Source organism: Coregonus clupeaformis, unplaced genomic scaffold (assembly GCF_020615455.1).
Source record: "Coregonus clupeaformis isolate EN_2021a unplaced genomic scaffold, ASM2061545v1 scaf0094, whole genome shotgun sequence".
Lineage (NCBI taxonomy): Eukaryota > Metazoa > Chordata > Actinopteri > Salmoniformes > Salmonidae > Coregonus > Coregonus clupeaformis.
Genome location: NW_025533549.1, coordinates 27,898 through 44,263, shown reverse-complemented (window position 1 = coordinate 44,263; position 16,366 = coordinate 27,898). Strand labels below are relative to the sequence as shown.

Here is a 16,366-nt window from a genome sequence, read left to right as displayed (position 1 = left end):
TAGTCATTTAGCAGACGCTCTTATCCAGAGTGACTTACAGTTAGTGAGTGCATACCTTTTTCATAAATTTTTCAAACCATATGCCATGGCCGTCTGTCACCAGATCTCAACCCAATTGAACACTTATGGGAGATTCTGGAGCGGCGCCTGAGACAGTGTTTTCCACCACCATCAACAAAACACCAAATGATGGAATTCCTTGTGGAAGAATGGTGTCGCATCCCTCCAATAGAGCTCTAGACACGTGTAGAATCTATGCCAAGGTGCATTGAAGCTGTTCTGGCTCGTGGTGGCCCTATTAAGACACTTTATGTTGGTGTTTCCTTTATTTAGCCAGTTACCTGTATGTCCAAATGAAGACTATGTCAAGGATTACATCTTGCCATGTTTAGCTGTGATGACTTTAAAGATGAACTCACCTCCCTCCTCTGCTCGGTCCCCAGGTGACTCCATCCCATCCTCCATGGACTCCACTTTACCCACTCTGCCTTTGGCCAGACCTGTGGGCTGACAGCACACATACACACTTAACTCCATACACAGAGTCAAGAACACAGCTATGGTCAGAGAACGTCATATACAACAGCATGCTGGAACATAAGCAGCCCTGCTACGCACTAACAGAGGCCTACTCTGTTTCCATATAGAGGTTACAGACTAACATATTGCACTCATTAACCGGACCTAAGTAGCCTACGTCTTTTACAATTTCACCAGATTTTTAAACATTTCAAAGAATCCGATAGGTTGATGTATTATGGGAAACGTATGATCCCCATGGCTGAAATAGCTTACAGCAATAGGAATTGAATCAAACAGTGTCTCCTCCTCCAGAGAGCGGCATTCTGAAAAGCTTTATCTCCAACGCCTCAAACCTCCAGAGGCATCTCATGCTCAAACAACTGTTATCGGACACTTAAGACACAATGTGATTGGGAAGGTCAGGACCACACATCAACTATGATGGTTATGGTAAAGACCTATTCAGGGAAAATAAACAATCCAGCTTCTGTTCTTGTTTGCCTTGCCCCATTCTGTCTCGTCTTCACTGATGTACCTGGCCCATCTCTTTCAATACAAGGTAATGCGTTCTTCCTTCAGCAGCACCAGACAAAACAAACAAAGACAACAAAATAAAGACACTAGACACCATGAACCAGACAGGCCCGGGGGAACACTGAAGAACAGATTAATCAGAGAACAAAGAAAAAAGGAAATGCAACTATATCAGTGGAACCACCTTTTCAAACCGACAGGTTTTCCAACTTGTATTTCTGCTACAAAACGTCTAGCTCAGAAGAGCCAAAGGGTTCAGCAATGGAAGGAAAAGGAAATTCACCATCTCCCCCTCCCCCGTGACAACCTAGGCCCCAGACCTGTCGCAAAAGCTCTGCCTTCTGATTGGAAGCCCCATCAGACACCTGCCTCTAAAAGGCGCTGCATGGTCAATCCGACATCTGCATTGGCCGTTGAGATTTTACAGTGATATGGCCTTTGCAGAAGTCAGGGCATTCATACTTCTTGCGCTTCGCGGAGCAGCACAGAACTGTTGTGAAGGAAGTTGTCAAGGAAGTGAGTTTGTGTTTATACAGGACCTCCCGCCCTCACCTACCATCAACCAATCATGTCAATGCGGAGCTATTCAGAGCCCTCCACATTGTTACAGAATTTGAGAGGCACACAGCGATGCTGTAAAATCTCATTTTGGCCTCTGCATGCCTCCGGAGGCTCCACAATTGCGTCACACCATCCATACGGCGCTTCCGACCACATTTTCTGATCAACCATAAATTGGCTTTAAAACCACCACAAAATGTCTGCTCTTAAGGCGCCCTTCTCTCAGTCTCCACCAGGGGAGCCACTACACAGAGTCTTCTCATATTGGCTCAAGGTTGTGCTTTGGTTTTGGAGGATATAGCCTAGCATTAGCCTTCTTCACCAGCTGTCCACGGCCACCTCCCCCCAGTCACCTCAGCCACAGAACGGCCCCCACCTCCAGCTATTATCAGAAGCTGAAGAGGACTGGATTTATTGAATCTGCTACAGAGGCCTCTCGTTTCAATGTGTCTTTCAGGATTAGCCTGGCCAATGCCTGTCAGAATAAAGACACCTCAGCCTAGCTGCTAGATTTGAGGGAAGAGGAGAGCCTGATTGACAAACTCAGAGGTTTTTGCCATGACACCCTGCTTTCGTGGCCTGGGTGCATCTCTAGAATCTACAGGGAGCAGCACCGACAGAGAGCATGGAGCTAAGGCTGATAATTCACCTTAGAAAACAACAAGCAATATAAACTTTAAAAGTAACCCAACCAATAGGCTAATTTCTTAAGTCTAAGCAAAAGGATGTGTGAATTGTATATGACCACTGACACTCCAGTGGACAAAGACACAGGTGTCCTTTGTCAGGCATTTGACAATGTCGTGATCTGTCTGTAGAACAACACTCATAACTCAGTGGTTCTACAGACAAATCTATTCGTATTCTGAGCACTCTCTGACTTGTATCCTATGGGTTATTAGAGAAAGGCCTTGAAGAAATGAAGAGATGCTTTGACTTAGATGTTTTATGAAAAATCACAACCACATAAAAGGCTAAGTCTTCCAACATCAATCAAACAGATGTACATTTTGCTTTTTCAACAGTTACAGGGTAGATTGGGCTTACTCATCTGAGAGACTAGCAGCACCCAAAAGCAAGCTGATAACTGTCAGGCTGAGGCACCCAAAGAAGAAGGATATCTGAGGTATTCAAGGGGTTCCAGAGTTACAGATCCAAGGTCTGTGGTCGACACACACACATATATATATATGGGAGGAGGGAAACCCTTTTGTATTCCTTCATGGTATCAAGAAACCTTCTCTAACCGTGCTTCTCCATGTTCTCAGTCCTCCCCCTAGTGGGTGAAAAGGGAACTTGCTCATTGGAGAGAGAAGGGAGGGGGAGGGGAGAGCCGTCTGTAGATCTCCGCCATTTCGTAACCAGATTGTTTACTGACACAACGTGGCCAACGCTGCATTTTTCCACTAGATGGGGGACATGGGGCCAGGATTTGCGTGGGTGGGGGGATGGGAGCTCAAAGGCAGATCCACCTATGGGTTCTAATAAAGAATTAGCGCACATGAGAAAAGAGATCAGAATCATTACAAATGTAGGCTACATAATAAAAGCCTGTAAAAAAATATATAACTATACTCAAACAAATTCTGAGATACTGTAAAAAAAGACAGACTTATAAAATGTTAATATCAGTCAGACACTGTCATCTAAAAATTACTGCGCATCTATCTGCCAAGTATTTCTTCCAAAACATAAATCTAACTGCAGTGAGGTCAGTGTGGCCTATAGGCCTTGCTAAATGACCTATCTTGGGTTGTTTCTGAATCCAGACTCCTGAATTAGGCAAGTCTAGCTATTGAAAGGTTGTGTACGATTAGAAAACATCTACTAATACAGTCCTGCATAGTACACAACAATTAAGCCTTCTCCTATTGCAGGTGTTAGACTGTCCATGAGAGCAACACCCTAAAGGAAATAATGTCACTAAGAAAAGCAGCTATTGAGCAATGACACTCAACAAGAGAGATGATCGCCTTTTCTTTCCCCGAAGATGGATTATCTGTGTCATTCAATTCACAACAAGTCGGCAGCATGAACAAACAGTGAGGAGTTTGTATTTACAACAACGTGAAAAATAAACTATTGTTACAAAGCCATTATGAGTGTAAAATGCAGGCACCATCACACTGGATACTGAAGATGGTGGGGGACAGCACTGAGGCTATGGTATTAGAAAGACCTGGGTCCTGAGGCTGACTATCACACAGAATTATCCTGCAGTCATTCCTCTTCCTTCTGTTTCTATCCAGTGTCTTTGACCATTTGGGACATTTTCCCTGTGGTGCCTCCTTGGCCCTTTCCTGAAAGAGAGGGTAAGGCTGCAGAGGGAGCAAGAGAGAGGATTGAAAAGAGGATGGGTCTGAGTCCTGGAGTGCCTGCCTGGCAGGAAGGAGAACCATTCGAGATTACCAGGAAGTCCGATCTCTGCCCTGCACGCAGTCATCTCCAGCCTACTGTAGCATGCTCCTTTCCCTTGTGTCAATGATCCAAGCACAGCTAATGAGTCGCTTTCGCACAAGACGCAATCAATCCATGGAGATTTCCCAAACAGCAGGACCAGTGAAACACCCCGGTGAGACTAAGAGATTTTTCTAACCCCTGACCCAGGTGAACACAGTGCATTACTAACCACTTCACCACAGGGTAGTAGAGGTTTGCTTCCATATGAAATGCTGCAATCAATGGTCATAAGGCTGAAAAGTCCTTGATTACTGATCAAGCTCTCTGTTCAAGCCCTCTGTCATGGACTCTGAAGACTGGCTGCACCTTCCAGGGGCCAGAGAACTGCCTCCTCTGAGCAAAGACCAGACCAAGCAACCGATGACAGATAAGCAACCTAAAATGTCAATGGCAGATACAAAAAAGCCACAAAAACATGGAAATACAGAGCAAGTTCAATGTGTCTCGACAGAGGAAGATTAAAAAGCAACCAAGGGGAAAGTGTAGGCTAACGTCTCCTTCCCTGTGATAAATATGCGCTTGCAGCAAGCATCATACCTGCTTTCTCCTGATGGCCTCCATTGAGGAGAGTGGTTGAGAGGGACAGAGAGAGCGAGCGCGTGCAAGAGAGAGAGCGGGAGTCTCGAACGGATTGTTCCTCTTTTCCTTCTCCTCCCCACATGCACACAATCTCGTTGGTCATGTGACCCAGCAGCTCCCTCTGTTGGTCTCTCTCTTCAGAGGGCTTCCACAGAGCATGCTCAGTCAGTTCAAATTTCAGTGGCTCTTTTTTTTTTTCTGTCTCTCTCGCTCGCAACCGGTTTGCTAATGAATGCGCGCAGCCATTTCAGGAACAGCAACAAAAAAAAATAGGAAAGGTAGCTACGCAAGGGGCCAAAGAGGAGAGCTGTGTGTGAGTCAGAACCCTAAAGACAACATATGCTCTCCTTCACAAGGACAAAGAGCCCCCAATGTAACCAACGTGAGCGACTTTCAACCATCTTACTTCTGTCAAGAGGCATGTCGTCTCCACAGAGCCTCAGGGCAGGAAAAGGAGAAGAGAATACACAATGCTATCAGGCCTAGCCAACTCAACAGATACTGTAACGCACCTGTGATATAGCCTAATGGATGCCCACTTCACTGTATAGGCTAGGAGAGGACAGAGAAGGCATCTAGCTCTCACTGTTCTGTGACATGAAGCAGACAGATCTCATGTGAATTCTAATGAACAAAATGAAAGGGCAATGGCCAGGGGGCAATAACAGAAAGGATAGCTTGAGGATGAGGACAACCTCTGAAAAAACGTCAATAGTATGGGCACTGCCGATGATCTGTTGCTACCTTCTGGCGCAATAATTTTTCAGTTTGGGTGTAATTCATAACGCCACAGCTTATTCTAGGATATAATCCAATCCCATTGATTCACACTGCTGGGTAACTGGTCCATCTCTCGAGAGGTGAAATGCATTATCTGTGCATAGTCAGGATCTCTCCCTCTTCCTACTCTTGCTTCCTCTCCCCCTCTCCTTCTCCCTTGCTATCTGCACTTCTCCCTCGCTGAAGGGTGGGAGGCATCAACACTTCCTCTCTGACTACTGACTTCATTTCTTATCCTCAGGTTGAAAACCACAGGGTAACACCACACAATACCTCCCAGAAGAGCTGGGGAAACTAGCACATTTATCACAATAATACAGGGTCTTCCTCTGATTTGATATGCACACTTGTTTTCCCATCCTCTTTCTCACCCCTCCAGAGTAATGTCTTTTCATTTGTTGTGGTAAATGAAAACACCAGAAGTCCGATCTCTCCAGCCTACTGTAGCCAAGCTGATTTCAAGGGAGGATAACATGGACATATCTTTTTGCTCAGAGTTAGTTTGATAAGGACACTCAAGATCTGGCACCTGGGCCTAGTCTTTCAGAATGTCTAAGCGCTATTCTGGGATTCCCTGTTATGAGTGGAGTGGCTCAAATCTTTCTACACATTTTATTAATAACAAACCTCTCTCCAGAACATGTGAAGATAATTAGCCTACATAGGCTGGGAACTCAATGGTGCTCATTGCTTCTGCCCTCTGTGTTCATACTGCCCTATTGTCATGGAGGTTTCAGGATGTCAACATGGCACCACAAAGCAGAGTGAGAGTCAGTCTACCGAGCATGCTCATTAGAAGGCATCTCAGCCATTTTGAAGCTCTATGAACTAGCCAAGTGGAACGCAGTTGAGTAGGATCTGATAAACCCTGGCAGTCCCTTCCCTCAAAATAGTCACAATCTTCACACATCGCTGAACAAAATAAATCTGTTTCCGTTTTCAGTTTGGACAGGAATCAACTTGTTTTCTTCTACCTCGATAGAGTCGAAGCAGGAAGAGAGCAAGAGGGAGAGAGAAAGAGTGCATGAACAAGAGAGAGAGCAAAAGCATGATGGAGAGAGAGAACGAAAGAGTTCAGAGTGTTACAGGAGCTCCGGACAGAATAGGATCTCTGTCAGCCTACTCCCAGCAGTGTATGCTACTGCACACCCACAGAAAGCAGGGGGCCAACTGCCAATGAGCCATTTAGTCCGCATCTCTTCTGGCTAAGGCCACTACAATGAGTAGAACCTATGCACATGCATGGCAATTGAGGCTACCAGATGTCACTAGTACACTAAAATAAAATAAACTATGTTATAAGCCTTGATGAAAAGGTCTTGACAAATACTCTTCTACATTCTGACAGTTTCCACTGTACTCATCTGCCATCACATAAGTTATCATATTTTAACACCCCATCTGCAATAGAACATAGCACCATTAGTTGCGGAGGTTAGAGGATTCTCAGGATTACATTCAATGTTCAACATAGTATTTTAGGAGAGCATACAATTCAGCTAGATTTGGAAACATCAATGCTGTTCATTGGGAACAAAGGCCTTTCCCAGATCAGCCCTCATTAATTAAATCAATGAGTCAGAGAGGAACACTGGACTTCCGCTAACCTGTCCCTGCTGAATTGAGCTCCTGGGGTGGATGTGGATTTGAGGCCCCTCTACATGGAGCGTTCAGATGATAGTCCCTCAGTCTTTACCACAGGAATGTGGCTTAGCCATAGCCACATACTAGGCTATAGCCAGCTGATCAAGTCTTGCTGGGGATCTGTTTCTCCTGATTGATACCTGAGCTTTTTTGGTCTACGGGTAAAATACATGGCCCAGTCAGTGGAATGTTGACACAATTAAATCGATTAGCCTAATTAGCCAATTAATTAATCCATCCGTCGCAATTTAATAAAGGAGACTCAATTCCCAAACTGGAATATTTAACAGGACAGAAGTCAGGCAGTGAAAGACAACACGATCCATGTGAGCAAGCTCCATTTGAAGATACATGAAAATTGAGATTTGAATAATGCTGTCCTTTTTTCTTTAAGTTGAGCCCCCAGGCAACCATTGAAGTACCTGGATAAAGCAGTGAGTGTCCATTAATGGGGGAGGGAGAGGGCGAGAGTTGAGCTCCACACTCCAACATCTAGCTTCCCACACATGCACCGTCCCAGCTCAGGTCACATGACCAACTCTCTGTAGAAAGCTCTGACATTGCCCTTACTGGGCATGCTCAGATGGAGCCCTGCTGTTCTTCATGGAGAAGGAAGAGGAAAAAAACATTGCAGCCATTTCGTGAAACAATCTCAAGAGACAACAATGGGTAAACTGTCAAGGGGTCTAACATTTCAGAATGTTCATGTCTAGTCATGAAATCATCAATTTTTACTCAATCAATCGGTGACACGCAAACCAAAATATTATTTTCTGTTAATAATCACATCAACTAAATATTTTCCAGAGGATTTAGGATTAGGATGGCCGAAGAAAAAAATGTGGTTGAATATCAGGGTAACAGTTTCTCTGACCAACTCTTTCATACTAGGCCTAGCATACATTTGCAGAGATAATAGCCTCTAAAATAGCCTAAATCTTATTCACTTACCTAAAAGAAAGATCTTCTTGGAGGTGTTCCATACTGTAAGAGTAGGATATTACCTTCATTGAAACAAGGACTTCACTTTAACAAAGCACGTCTAAAAGTACAATTATACTACCCTACGTAGCCTAATGCAATAACCACTTTCCAGTCACAAACTTGGACCCCTCCAGGGGCCAAGAAGTTCACAATTCTATATATTTTTTAAAAATCTGGATAAGCTATACTGAGGTAGGCCTAAAACCAAGGAGTCCAGATGGGTCATTGTCGGCTGTTTTGTACAGATTAACATTGTAACTGGATATATCGCCCACCAACCTGAATGGTGTTGATAACTGCCTTATGATCAGTTCCGACTGCATCTAGATCAAATTACATTGATTAAATTGTTTGCATTGCAATGTAAATAATCTGTACAACACAGCTGTATTCACTATCCATTAAATCATTGCACTGCTGCTGGGTTTATTTAATCAAAAAGTAGCCTTACCAAAAATAGGCCTCCCCATTAAATAAGTGTTTCACCGAAACACAAGAATAGGATCTGTGTAGATGATAAGCTGCATACTATTTCATGACCCAAAAACCAGGAAGATTAGGCTTTTTCATCACACAGTCTTCAATTCAAGCAAGATCGAGCACAAGATGCATCCCAGAAATCGCCAAATTGACCCACTCCTTTTGCCACTTGAGATATCAGTGGAAGGCACTTCAACCACCTCACACCTGAATTAGCTAAACCCACACACATCCTACCTGTACATCACAGGGTACAATAGGTTCAGGCTTCACACAGCTTGTGGCCAGATCGCTAATACAATGATTTATCAGTTGCCTGGCAAATCTATAAGATAGAAGGAAATACTGTGATAACCACAACATGAGTGAATTAATTAATATATAGAGAAATAAAGACCAATGATGTACCCATTCAACCAAAACAGAATCAGACTCTCAATGTAAGGTTGCAGTAATGTATAATGTTTACACCCCCCCCCTCCCTCCCTCCCTCCCTCCCTCCCTCCCTCCAGCCCAACCCACAGTGCACCATACCTTTGTCTGTCAGCAATAGAGAGGCCGTGCCTTCAAGGAGCCGAGCTGACGCCATAAGAGTCGGTCGTTTCTGTGAAGGCCAAAGAGGCCTAGTTGTCTGCTCTGATCAGTACCCAGTCTATACAGCAGGAGCAGCAGAGCTAAGCTCAGTTCTGAGCATGCTCACTGAGGCCCAATATCTGACAGTCAGAGGGAGAAGGAAGGCTGCAGGGAAGAACTAGCTTTCGTGGCTAACGATGAGCAAGAGGTGAAACTCTCCAGAGGCATCCCTGTTTACCCACACCACCACCAGTCTGACCTTCTTGTATCATCAATACACTTCTCTTTCCCAAATGTTTTACTTCTGTAAAGAAATTATTTGTTGAATAATCATTTTAAGAAGAATCTCTCCACTAATGTTTTCCAATGCTCTCCTCCAAAAATCCTGCAAATGGCCGAAACAACTACCACAGGGCCAAGTTAATTTGGGATACATTAGGTCAGGCTCGCTCTCTTTGACAGTATCTGGCTCTGCCCAATAGAGATCTTTGTCAAACAACAAAACAGCCTCCGGGGCCCTTCTTTTAGGGAGCCACCACCAGGGCCTTTAATGAGAATTTAAGCCTACACACACTCAAAATAGTAACATTCAAAGTAAAGTAGGATAAGGCAACATGTCTAAACAACATTGACAACATCCACTCCTCAGTGTGTTCCCTGCCAAAGCAAACGCCATGGGCATGGCGAGTGGTTATTACTGGCAAGTGTAGAATATTGTATGGATGAAAAAAACGTGTTGCCTATGTGGCTCTGGACCTATAATGAATGGATCTTTGGGTGCAGAAGACAACCTCTAAGGATTTAAAAGCTTCATCCCTGTCAACAAGCCAAATGCATGTTGTCCCACACAAAGTAGACATTCAAGTTCTCAAACAGATGGAGATGGTGCAGAGGGCTGCCTCTGTCAATGGAAGGAAGCTGTAGCTCAGTTGGTAGAGCATGGCGCTTGCAACGCCAGGGTTGTGGGTTAGGGTTGTGGGTTCGTTTCCCACAAGGGGACAGTATGAAAAAAATGTATGCACTCACTAACTGTAAGTCGCTCTGGACAAGAGCGTCTGCTAAATTACTAAAATGTAAGCTGTCAGGTGCTGAGGGAGACTGTACTCGAGTGACACGTCATTCGAGCTCCCTCTGTAGGATAACAACGGATTATGACAAAATTGCAAATGTACATGAGAGTTCTTGAGTAGATATTACCCAAGTCTGTTGACATATTGATCATATTACTTTTGTACGGCACATATGATCTAAGCATTCCACGTTGTTGGTTGAGTCAACACAGAGTGGTGGGAAGTGCGTGCAAGCTAGCTATCTACTGTAATCACGACTAGCTACACTGTAGCTAGCTAACAATTCCGTATGCTTCCCTGTGCATTCAAGCGTTGCTATTCTGTAGCGTTAGCGATTCTTTTAAAAGTCACCAGATTACTATATTTTGTTGTACTGTATCTCAAACGTACTCGCTAGCTAACTGTGGGGGTTAGTAGGAGTTCCACGCTAGATGGCTAGGTATATTCTACAGGCTCGAGATGTAACTTTTGATGTCTCGTGCAGCTAGCACCAGCAATACTACCGACGTTTGAGTTGAGAGGGAATTTGGCTTTATTAGATGCTTTTAGGTACAGCACACACTGACCAAATTAATGTCGCTTGCTACCTACCTAGCAGACGTGAAAAACACAATTCCGTAGCTATATAAATGATAGTTAACTACATCCTTGGCCGAGCGCCTGGCTTGGAACCAATATAACTACTGCTGACTGTAACCCCCACACAAAAAAATATATATCCCAAAAAATTTAAATAAAGTAATTTATAAATATCAGAACGATCAATGTCAGAGTTCGGAATATAAATGTATAGCTATGTATATGATGGTATGTATAGACAGTATATGAGTAGAAAAGGTGTGTACAGTAGTAGTTATATAGGATGTGTACTACTACTGTACACACCTTTTCTACTCATATACTGTATATACACACCATCATATACATAACTATACATGTATATTCTGAACTCTGACATTGCTCGTTCTGATATTTCTTAATTCCTTTATTTTTAGGGATGTGTATTTTTTTTGTATTGTTAGGTTGGGTATTACTGCACTGTTGGAGGTAGAAACATAAGCATATCGCTGCACCTGCGATAACATCTCCAAAATATATGTGTACGCGACCAATCAAATCGGATATATAGTTATCCCCAGCTATCCAATTCCTCAGCTATCCAGGTTCGATTATTAACTAGCTGGCTAACATTACAACTAGCTTGCTAAGCTAATCAGCTACCTAGCAGGTCCCTGCGTGTGGAAAACAGTGGAGAAACAGACTGCTCGTGCAATAGTATAGGCAAAAATTAAGTTGAAAATCAATGCAAGTGTTAAACCAATTACAATAATGTGAGTTTTCGTTGTTTGCACAGGCAAAACACTAGTTGGAGAGACGGATAGGGACAAAACCCTGGAAATTGTATTACTGAATCCACAACGACAGAGCTAAATGCATCAACTTGCACAATTCAGATTCCGGGGCCGCGCATCCTCCTAGCGACACAAGCACATTCAATCGCCCTACCAACACAAAAGCTCAGGCTTGACAGTCCCGGGCGGGCAGTTTGAAATTGACTGCAAGCAGAGGTCTCACAACAGTTATCCAAGTTTCGCTTTCTTTCCCTAAAACTATTACATTTGTTGCTACGGGAAAGCCTACATATTCATAAAAATAAAAATAAACTGATGGAAAACAATCTTGATGTAAATGTGTGTCTCTCGCTTACCTCGGCTTGCACTGAAGCCATGATGGTTCCTTTTGCCTATACAGTCTCCGCCCACTTGACTCATTACGTCATCACATTCGTTCCCTTGACGTGCTCAGGAGGGTCATGGTTAGAAGGGATCCAGTTTTTGTCAAATAATTAACGTAAAAAATATAACTTTTTGGAATTTTAGCTAACTCTAATCCTTTTCCTAACCTTAACCTAATTATCCTAACCTGCTACGTTAATTCTCCTAACCTGCTCGGTAAATTCTCCTAACCTGCTACGAAGTCAAATCTGACGTTAATTTAACAAAAACTGGATTATTTCTAGCCAAGACCGCTCAGGAGCCATCTACCACAGTTAGAACAATGAGCCAGATATTTCACGTATGTATAAGTGTGAAGCATCCGCTTTGCGTTTCCACTCACTACCAGATATGGCCGGCAGTGGGAGAAGATGGAGCTAAATGGATTTTGGCAACTTCACACTGCCCTTTCCCACCTGGACAAGAGGGGAAATAACTATGCGAGAATGCTCTTCATAGACTACAGTTCAGCGTTCAACACCATAGTCCCCTCCAAACTCATCAACAAGCTAGGGACCCTGGGACGGAACACCTCCCTCTGCAACTGGATCCTGGACTTCCTGACGGGTCGGCCCCAACAACACCTCCGCCACACTGACCCTAAACACGGGGGCCCCTAAGGGGTGTGGTGCTTAGTCCTCTCCTGTACTCCCTGTTCACCCACAACTGCGTGGGCACGCACGACTCCAACATTATCATCAAGTTTGCTAACGACGGTAGTAGGCCTGATCACCGACGGCGATTAATCAGCCTACAGGGAGGAGGTCAGAGACAACCTCTCCCTCAACGTCAGTAAGACCAAGGAGCTCATCGTGGACTATAGGAGAAAGAGTGGAGAGCACGCCCCATCCACATCGATGGGGCTGTGTGGAGCAGGTTGAGAGCTTTAAGTTCCTTGGCATTCACATCACTAAGGACTTAACACACTCAGGAGGCTGAAAAGGCCCTCAGATCCTCAAAAAGTTATACAGCTGCACCATCGAGAGCATCTTGACTGGCTGCATCACCACTTGGTATGGCAATTGGACCGCCCTTGACTGCAAAGCCCTACAAAGGGTGGTACGGACAGCCCAGTACATCACTGGGGCTCCCTGCCATCTAGGACCGCTATATCAGGCGGTGTCAGAGGAAGGTCCGAAAAATTGCCAAAGACTCCAGCCACCTAAGCCATAGACTGTTCACACTACATTCACACAACACACGCATGCATACCGACACAACACAAACATACACACACGCACACTCACACACAAACACTTTTACACTCATCATTTGCTGCTGTTACTCTGTTCTTTATTTTACTCTTATTATCTATCATGATGCCTAGTCACCTTACATAAACATACAGTTGAAGTCGGATGTTTACATACACCTTAGCCAAATACATTTAAACTCAGTTTTTCACAATTCCTGACATTTAATCCTAGTAAAAATTCCCTGTTTTAGGTCAGTTAGGATCACCACTTTATTTTAAGAATGTGAAATGTCAGAATAATAGTAGAGAGAATGATTTATTTCAGCTTTTATTTATTTAATCACATTCCCAGTGGGTCAGAAGTTTACATACACTCAATTAGTATTTGGTAGCATTGCCTTTAAATTGTTTAACTTGGGTAAAACGTTTCGGGTAGCCTTCCACAAGCTTCCCACAATAAGTTGGGTGAATAATGGCCCATTCCTCCTGACAGAGCTCGTGTAACTGAGTCAGGTTTGTAGGCCTCCTTGCTCGCACACGCTTTTTCAGTTCTGCCCACAGATTTTCTATAGGATTGAGGTCAGGGCTTTGCGATGGCCACTCCAATACCTTGACTTTGTTGTCCTTAAGCCATTTTGCCACAACTTTGGAAGTATGCTTGGGTTCATTGTCCATTTGGAAGACCATTTGCGACCAAGCTTTAACTTCCTGACTGATGTCTTGAGATGTTGCTTCAATATATCCACATAATTTTCCTTCCTCATGATGCCATCTATTTTTTGAAGTGCACCAGTCCCTCCTGCAGCAAAGCACCCCCACAGCATGATGACCCATGGGGCGGCGCACAATTGGCCCAGCGTCGTCCAGGGTAGGGGAGGGAATGGCTGGCAGGGATGTAGCTCAGTTGGTAGAGCATGGCGTTTGCAACGCCAGGGTTGTGGGTTTGATTCCCATGGGGGGCCAGTATGAAAAATACAAAAAATAATGTATGCACTCACTAACTGTAAGTCGCTCTGGATAAGAGCGTCTGCTAAATGACTAAAATTTAAAATGTAAATGATGCTGCCACCCCCGTGCGTCACGGTTGGGATGGTGTTCTTTGGCTTGTAAGCAACCCCCTTTTTCCTCCAAACATAACAATGGTCATTATGGCCGAACAGTTCTAATTTTCTTTCATCAAACCAGAGGACATTTCTCCAAAAAGTATGATCTTTGTCCCATATGCAGTTGCAAACCGTAGTCTGGCTTTTTTATGGCAGTTTTGGAGCAGTGGCTTCTTCCTTGCTGAGCGGCCTTTCAGGTAATGTCGATATAGGACTCGTTTTACTGTGGATATAGTTACTTTTGTACCTGTTTCCTCCAGCATCTTCTCCAGGTCCTTTGCTGTTGTTCTGGGATTGATTTGCACTTTTCGCACCAAAGTATGTTCATCTCTAGGAGACAGAACGCGTCTCCTTCCTGAGCGGTATGACGGCTGCGTGGTTCCATGGTGTTTATACTTGCGTACTATTGTTTGTACAGATGAACGTGGTACCTTCATGCGTTTGGAAATGGCTCCCAAGGATGAACCAGACTTGTGGAGGTCTACAATTATTATTTCTGAGGTCTTGGCTGATTTCTTTTGATTTTCCCATGATGTCAAGCAAAGAGGCACTGAGTTTGAAGGTAGGCCTTGAAATACATCCACAGGTACACCTCCAATTGACTCAAATTATGTCAATTAGCCTATCAGAAACTTCTAAAGCCATGACATCATTTTCTGGAATTTTCCAAGCTGTTTAAAGGCACAGTGAACTTGGTGTATGTAAACTTCTGACCCACTGGAATTGTGATACAGTGAATTATAAGTGAAATAATCTGTCTGTAAACAATTGTTGGAAAAATTACTTGCGACACGCACAAAGTAGATGTCCTAACCAACTTGCCAAAACTATAGTTTGTTAACAAGAAATTTGTGGAGTGGTTGAAAAACAAGTTTTAATGACTCCAACCTAAGTGTATGTAAAGTTCAGACTTCAACTGTATCTACTTCAAGGATCACGTACGTCTGCACATTGATCTGGTACTTGTACTACCTGTATATAGCTCCATTCTTTATTCTTTTATTTTATTCCTCGTGTTAGTTACTATGTTATTTATTTCAAAAAAAATTTACTCTGCGTCGTTTTGAAAAATTTCTTAAGCAAGCATTTAACTGTAAAGTCCACACCAGTTGTATTAGGCGCATGGGATCAATACAATTTTATTTTATTTTATTTGAGTGCAAGGGCGAATTTAGTTGTTGCACACACACACTTCACAGAGTAGGTGTTCCCTAACAGAAATATGCAAATACTGCTAGAACGCACCAATAGGATCTCGCTAGCTTGTGCTTGGCTCTCCTCCTTGCTTGTTCTGCCCACTGTGACTCAATTCTTCCCATTGAAAACGACTGTGATCTATCTTTTAGTAATAAAAATCTTTGCGTCTGCTGCTTCTTCTTCTTCTTCTTCTTCTTCTTCTTCTTTCTTTGTGTGGTTTTCCGGTAGACGCAGCACTTTGTTGCATATTGCTGCCTTTCACAGGTCAGAATGTGAATTGCACAAAAGGGAATCTAACCCTACATAGCCTATAAGCCACTATCCCCAACAAACCCACCACCCTTCCCACTACTTTGGCCCTAACATATCCTACACCAGGCAAACCCCTTCTCTCAAATCTCTGACACCCAAAAACTTCTATGCTGCTGCTACCACCAAATCAATCTTCTGGGATTTCATTTATATCTGTGTCGTACAATTATTGACCACAGCAATAAACACAATAAATCCTACCTTACTAAAACTCATCCTCTCTTGCTCTCTCTCTTCAGGCCTACTCACTGGGGGGCTCCCAGTCGATTCACTCACCCTTGGGCTATCCTCGACTATCTTCACTGCCTCAGCACAGGAAACTTTCTGCCCCACTTGAACTATGGCAATCTCAATCTGTCTCTCTCTCACAGGGCACTTCGGATCCCCAGCTGCATGGGCGCCCCCACAGTTGACACACAGTGCTTTCTCTATCCCAACTTTACACTCCCTCTGACTGCTCTCCTGCATATTTCTCAGATCATGGGATCTCCCTTCTACACACTACTGCAACATGTCTGAATCCTTGGCACCTAAAGCACCGTAGCGGGTTCAGAACATAGTCGCTTAAAAGTCCAGTGCAGTCAAAAGTCTGTTTTC

General features: G+C 43.8%; 1 protein-coding gene across 6 annotated transcripts in view; it reads right to left on the bottom strand.

Moving 5' to 3' along the window:
* LOC121582604 (histone-lysine N-methyltransferase EHMT1-like) overlaps positions 1-11,948 on the bottom strand; it is a 31,219-nt gene extending 19,271 nt beyond the window's left edge. The window contains exons 1-2 of one of the 6 annotated variants that reach the window (XM_041898529.1): positions 11,896-11,948; positions 420-507 (exon numbers count right to left, since the gene is read on the bottom strand). In XM_041898529.1, coding sequence (XP_041754463.1) covers positions 420-507; positions 11,896-11,916 — 109 coding nt within the window. In that variant the 5' untranslated portion in view covers positions 11,917-11,948. Of the gene's footprint in view, positions 1-419; positions 508-4,614; positions 4,728-7,502; positions 7,632-9,078; positions 9,359-11,895 lie in introns of those variants that run through there. The other 5 variants (XM_045213243.1, XM_045213242.1, XM_045213241.1 and 2 more) reach the window with 5 other exon arrangements.
* Positions 11,949-16,366: the final 4,418 nt, after the last annotated feature.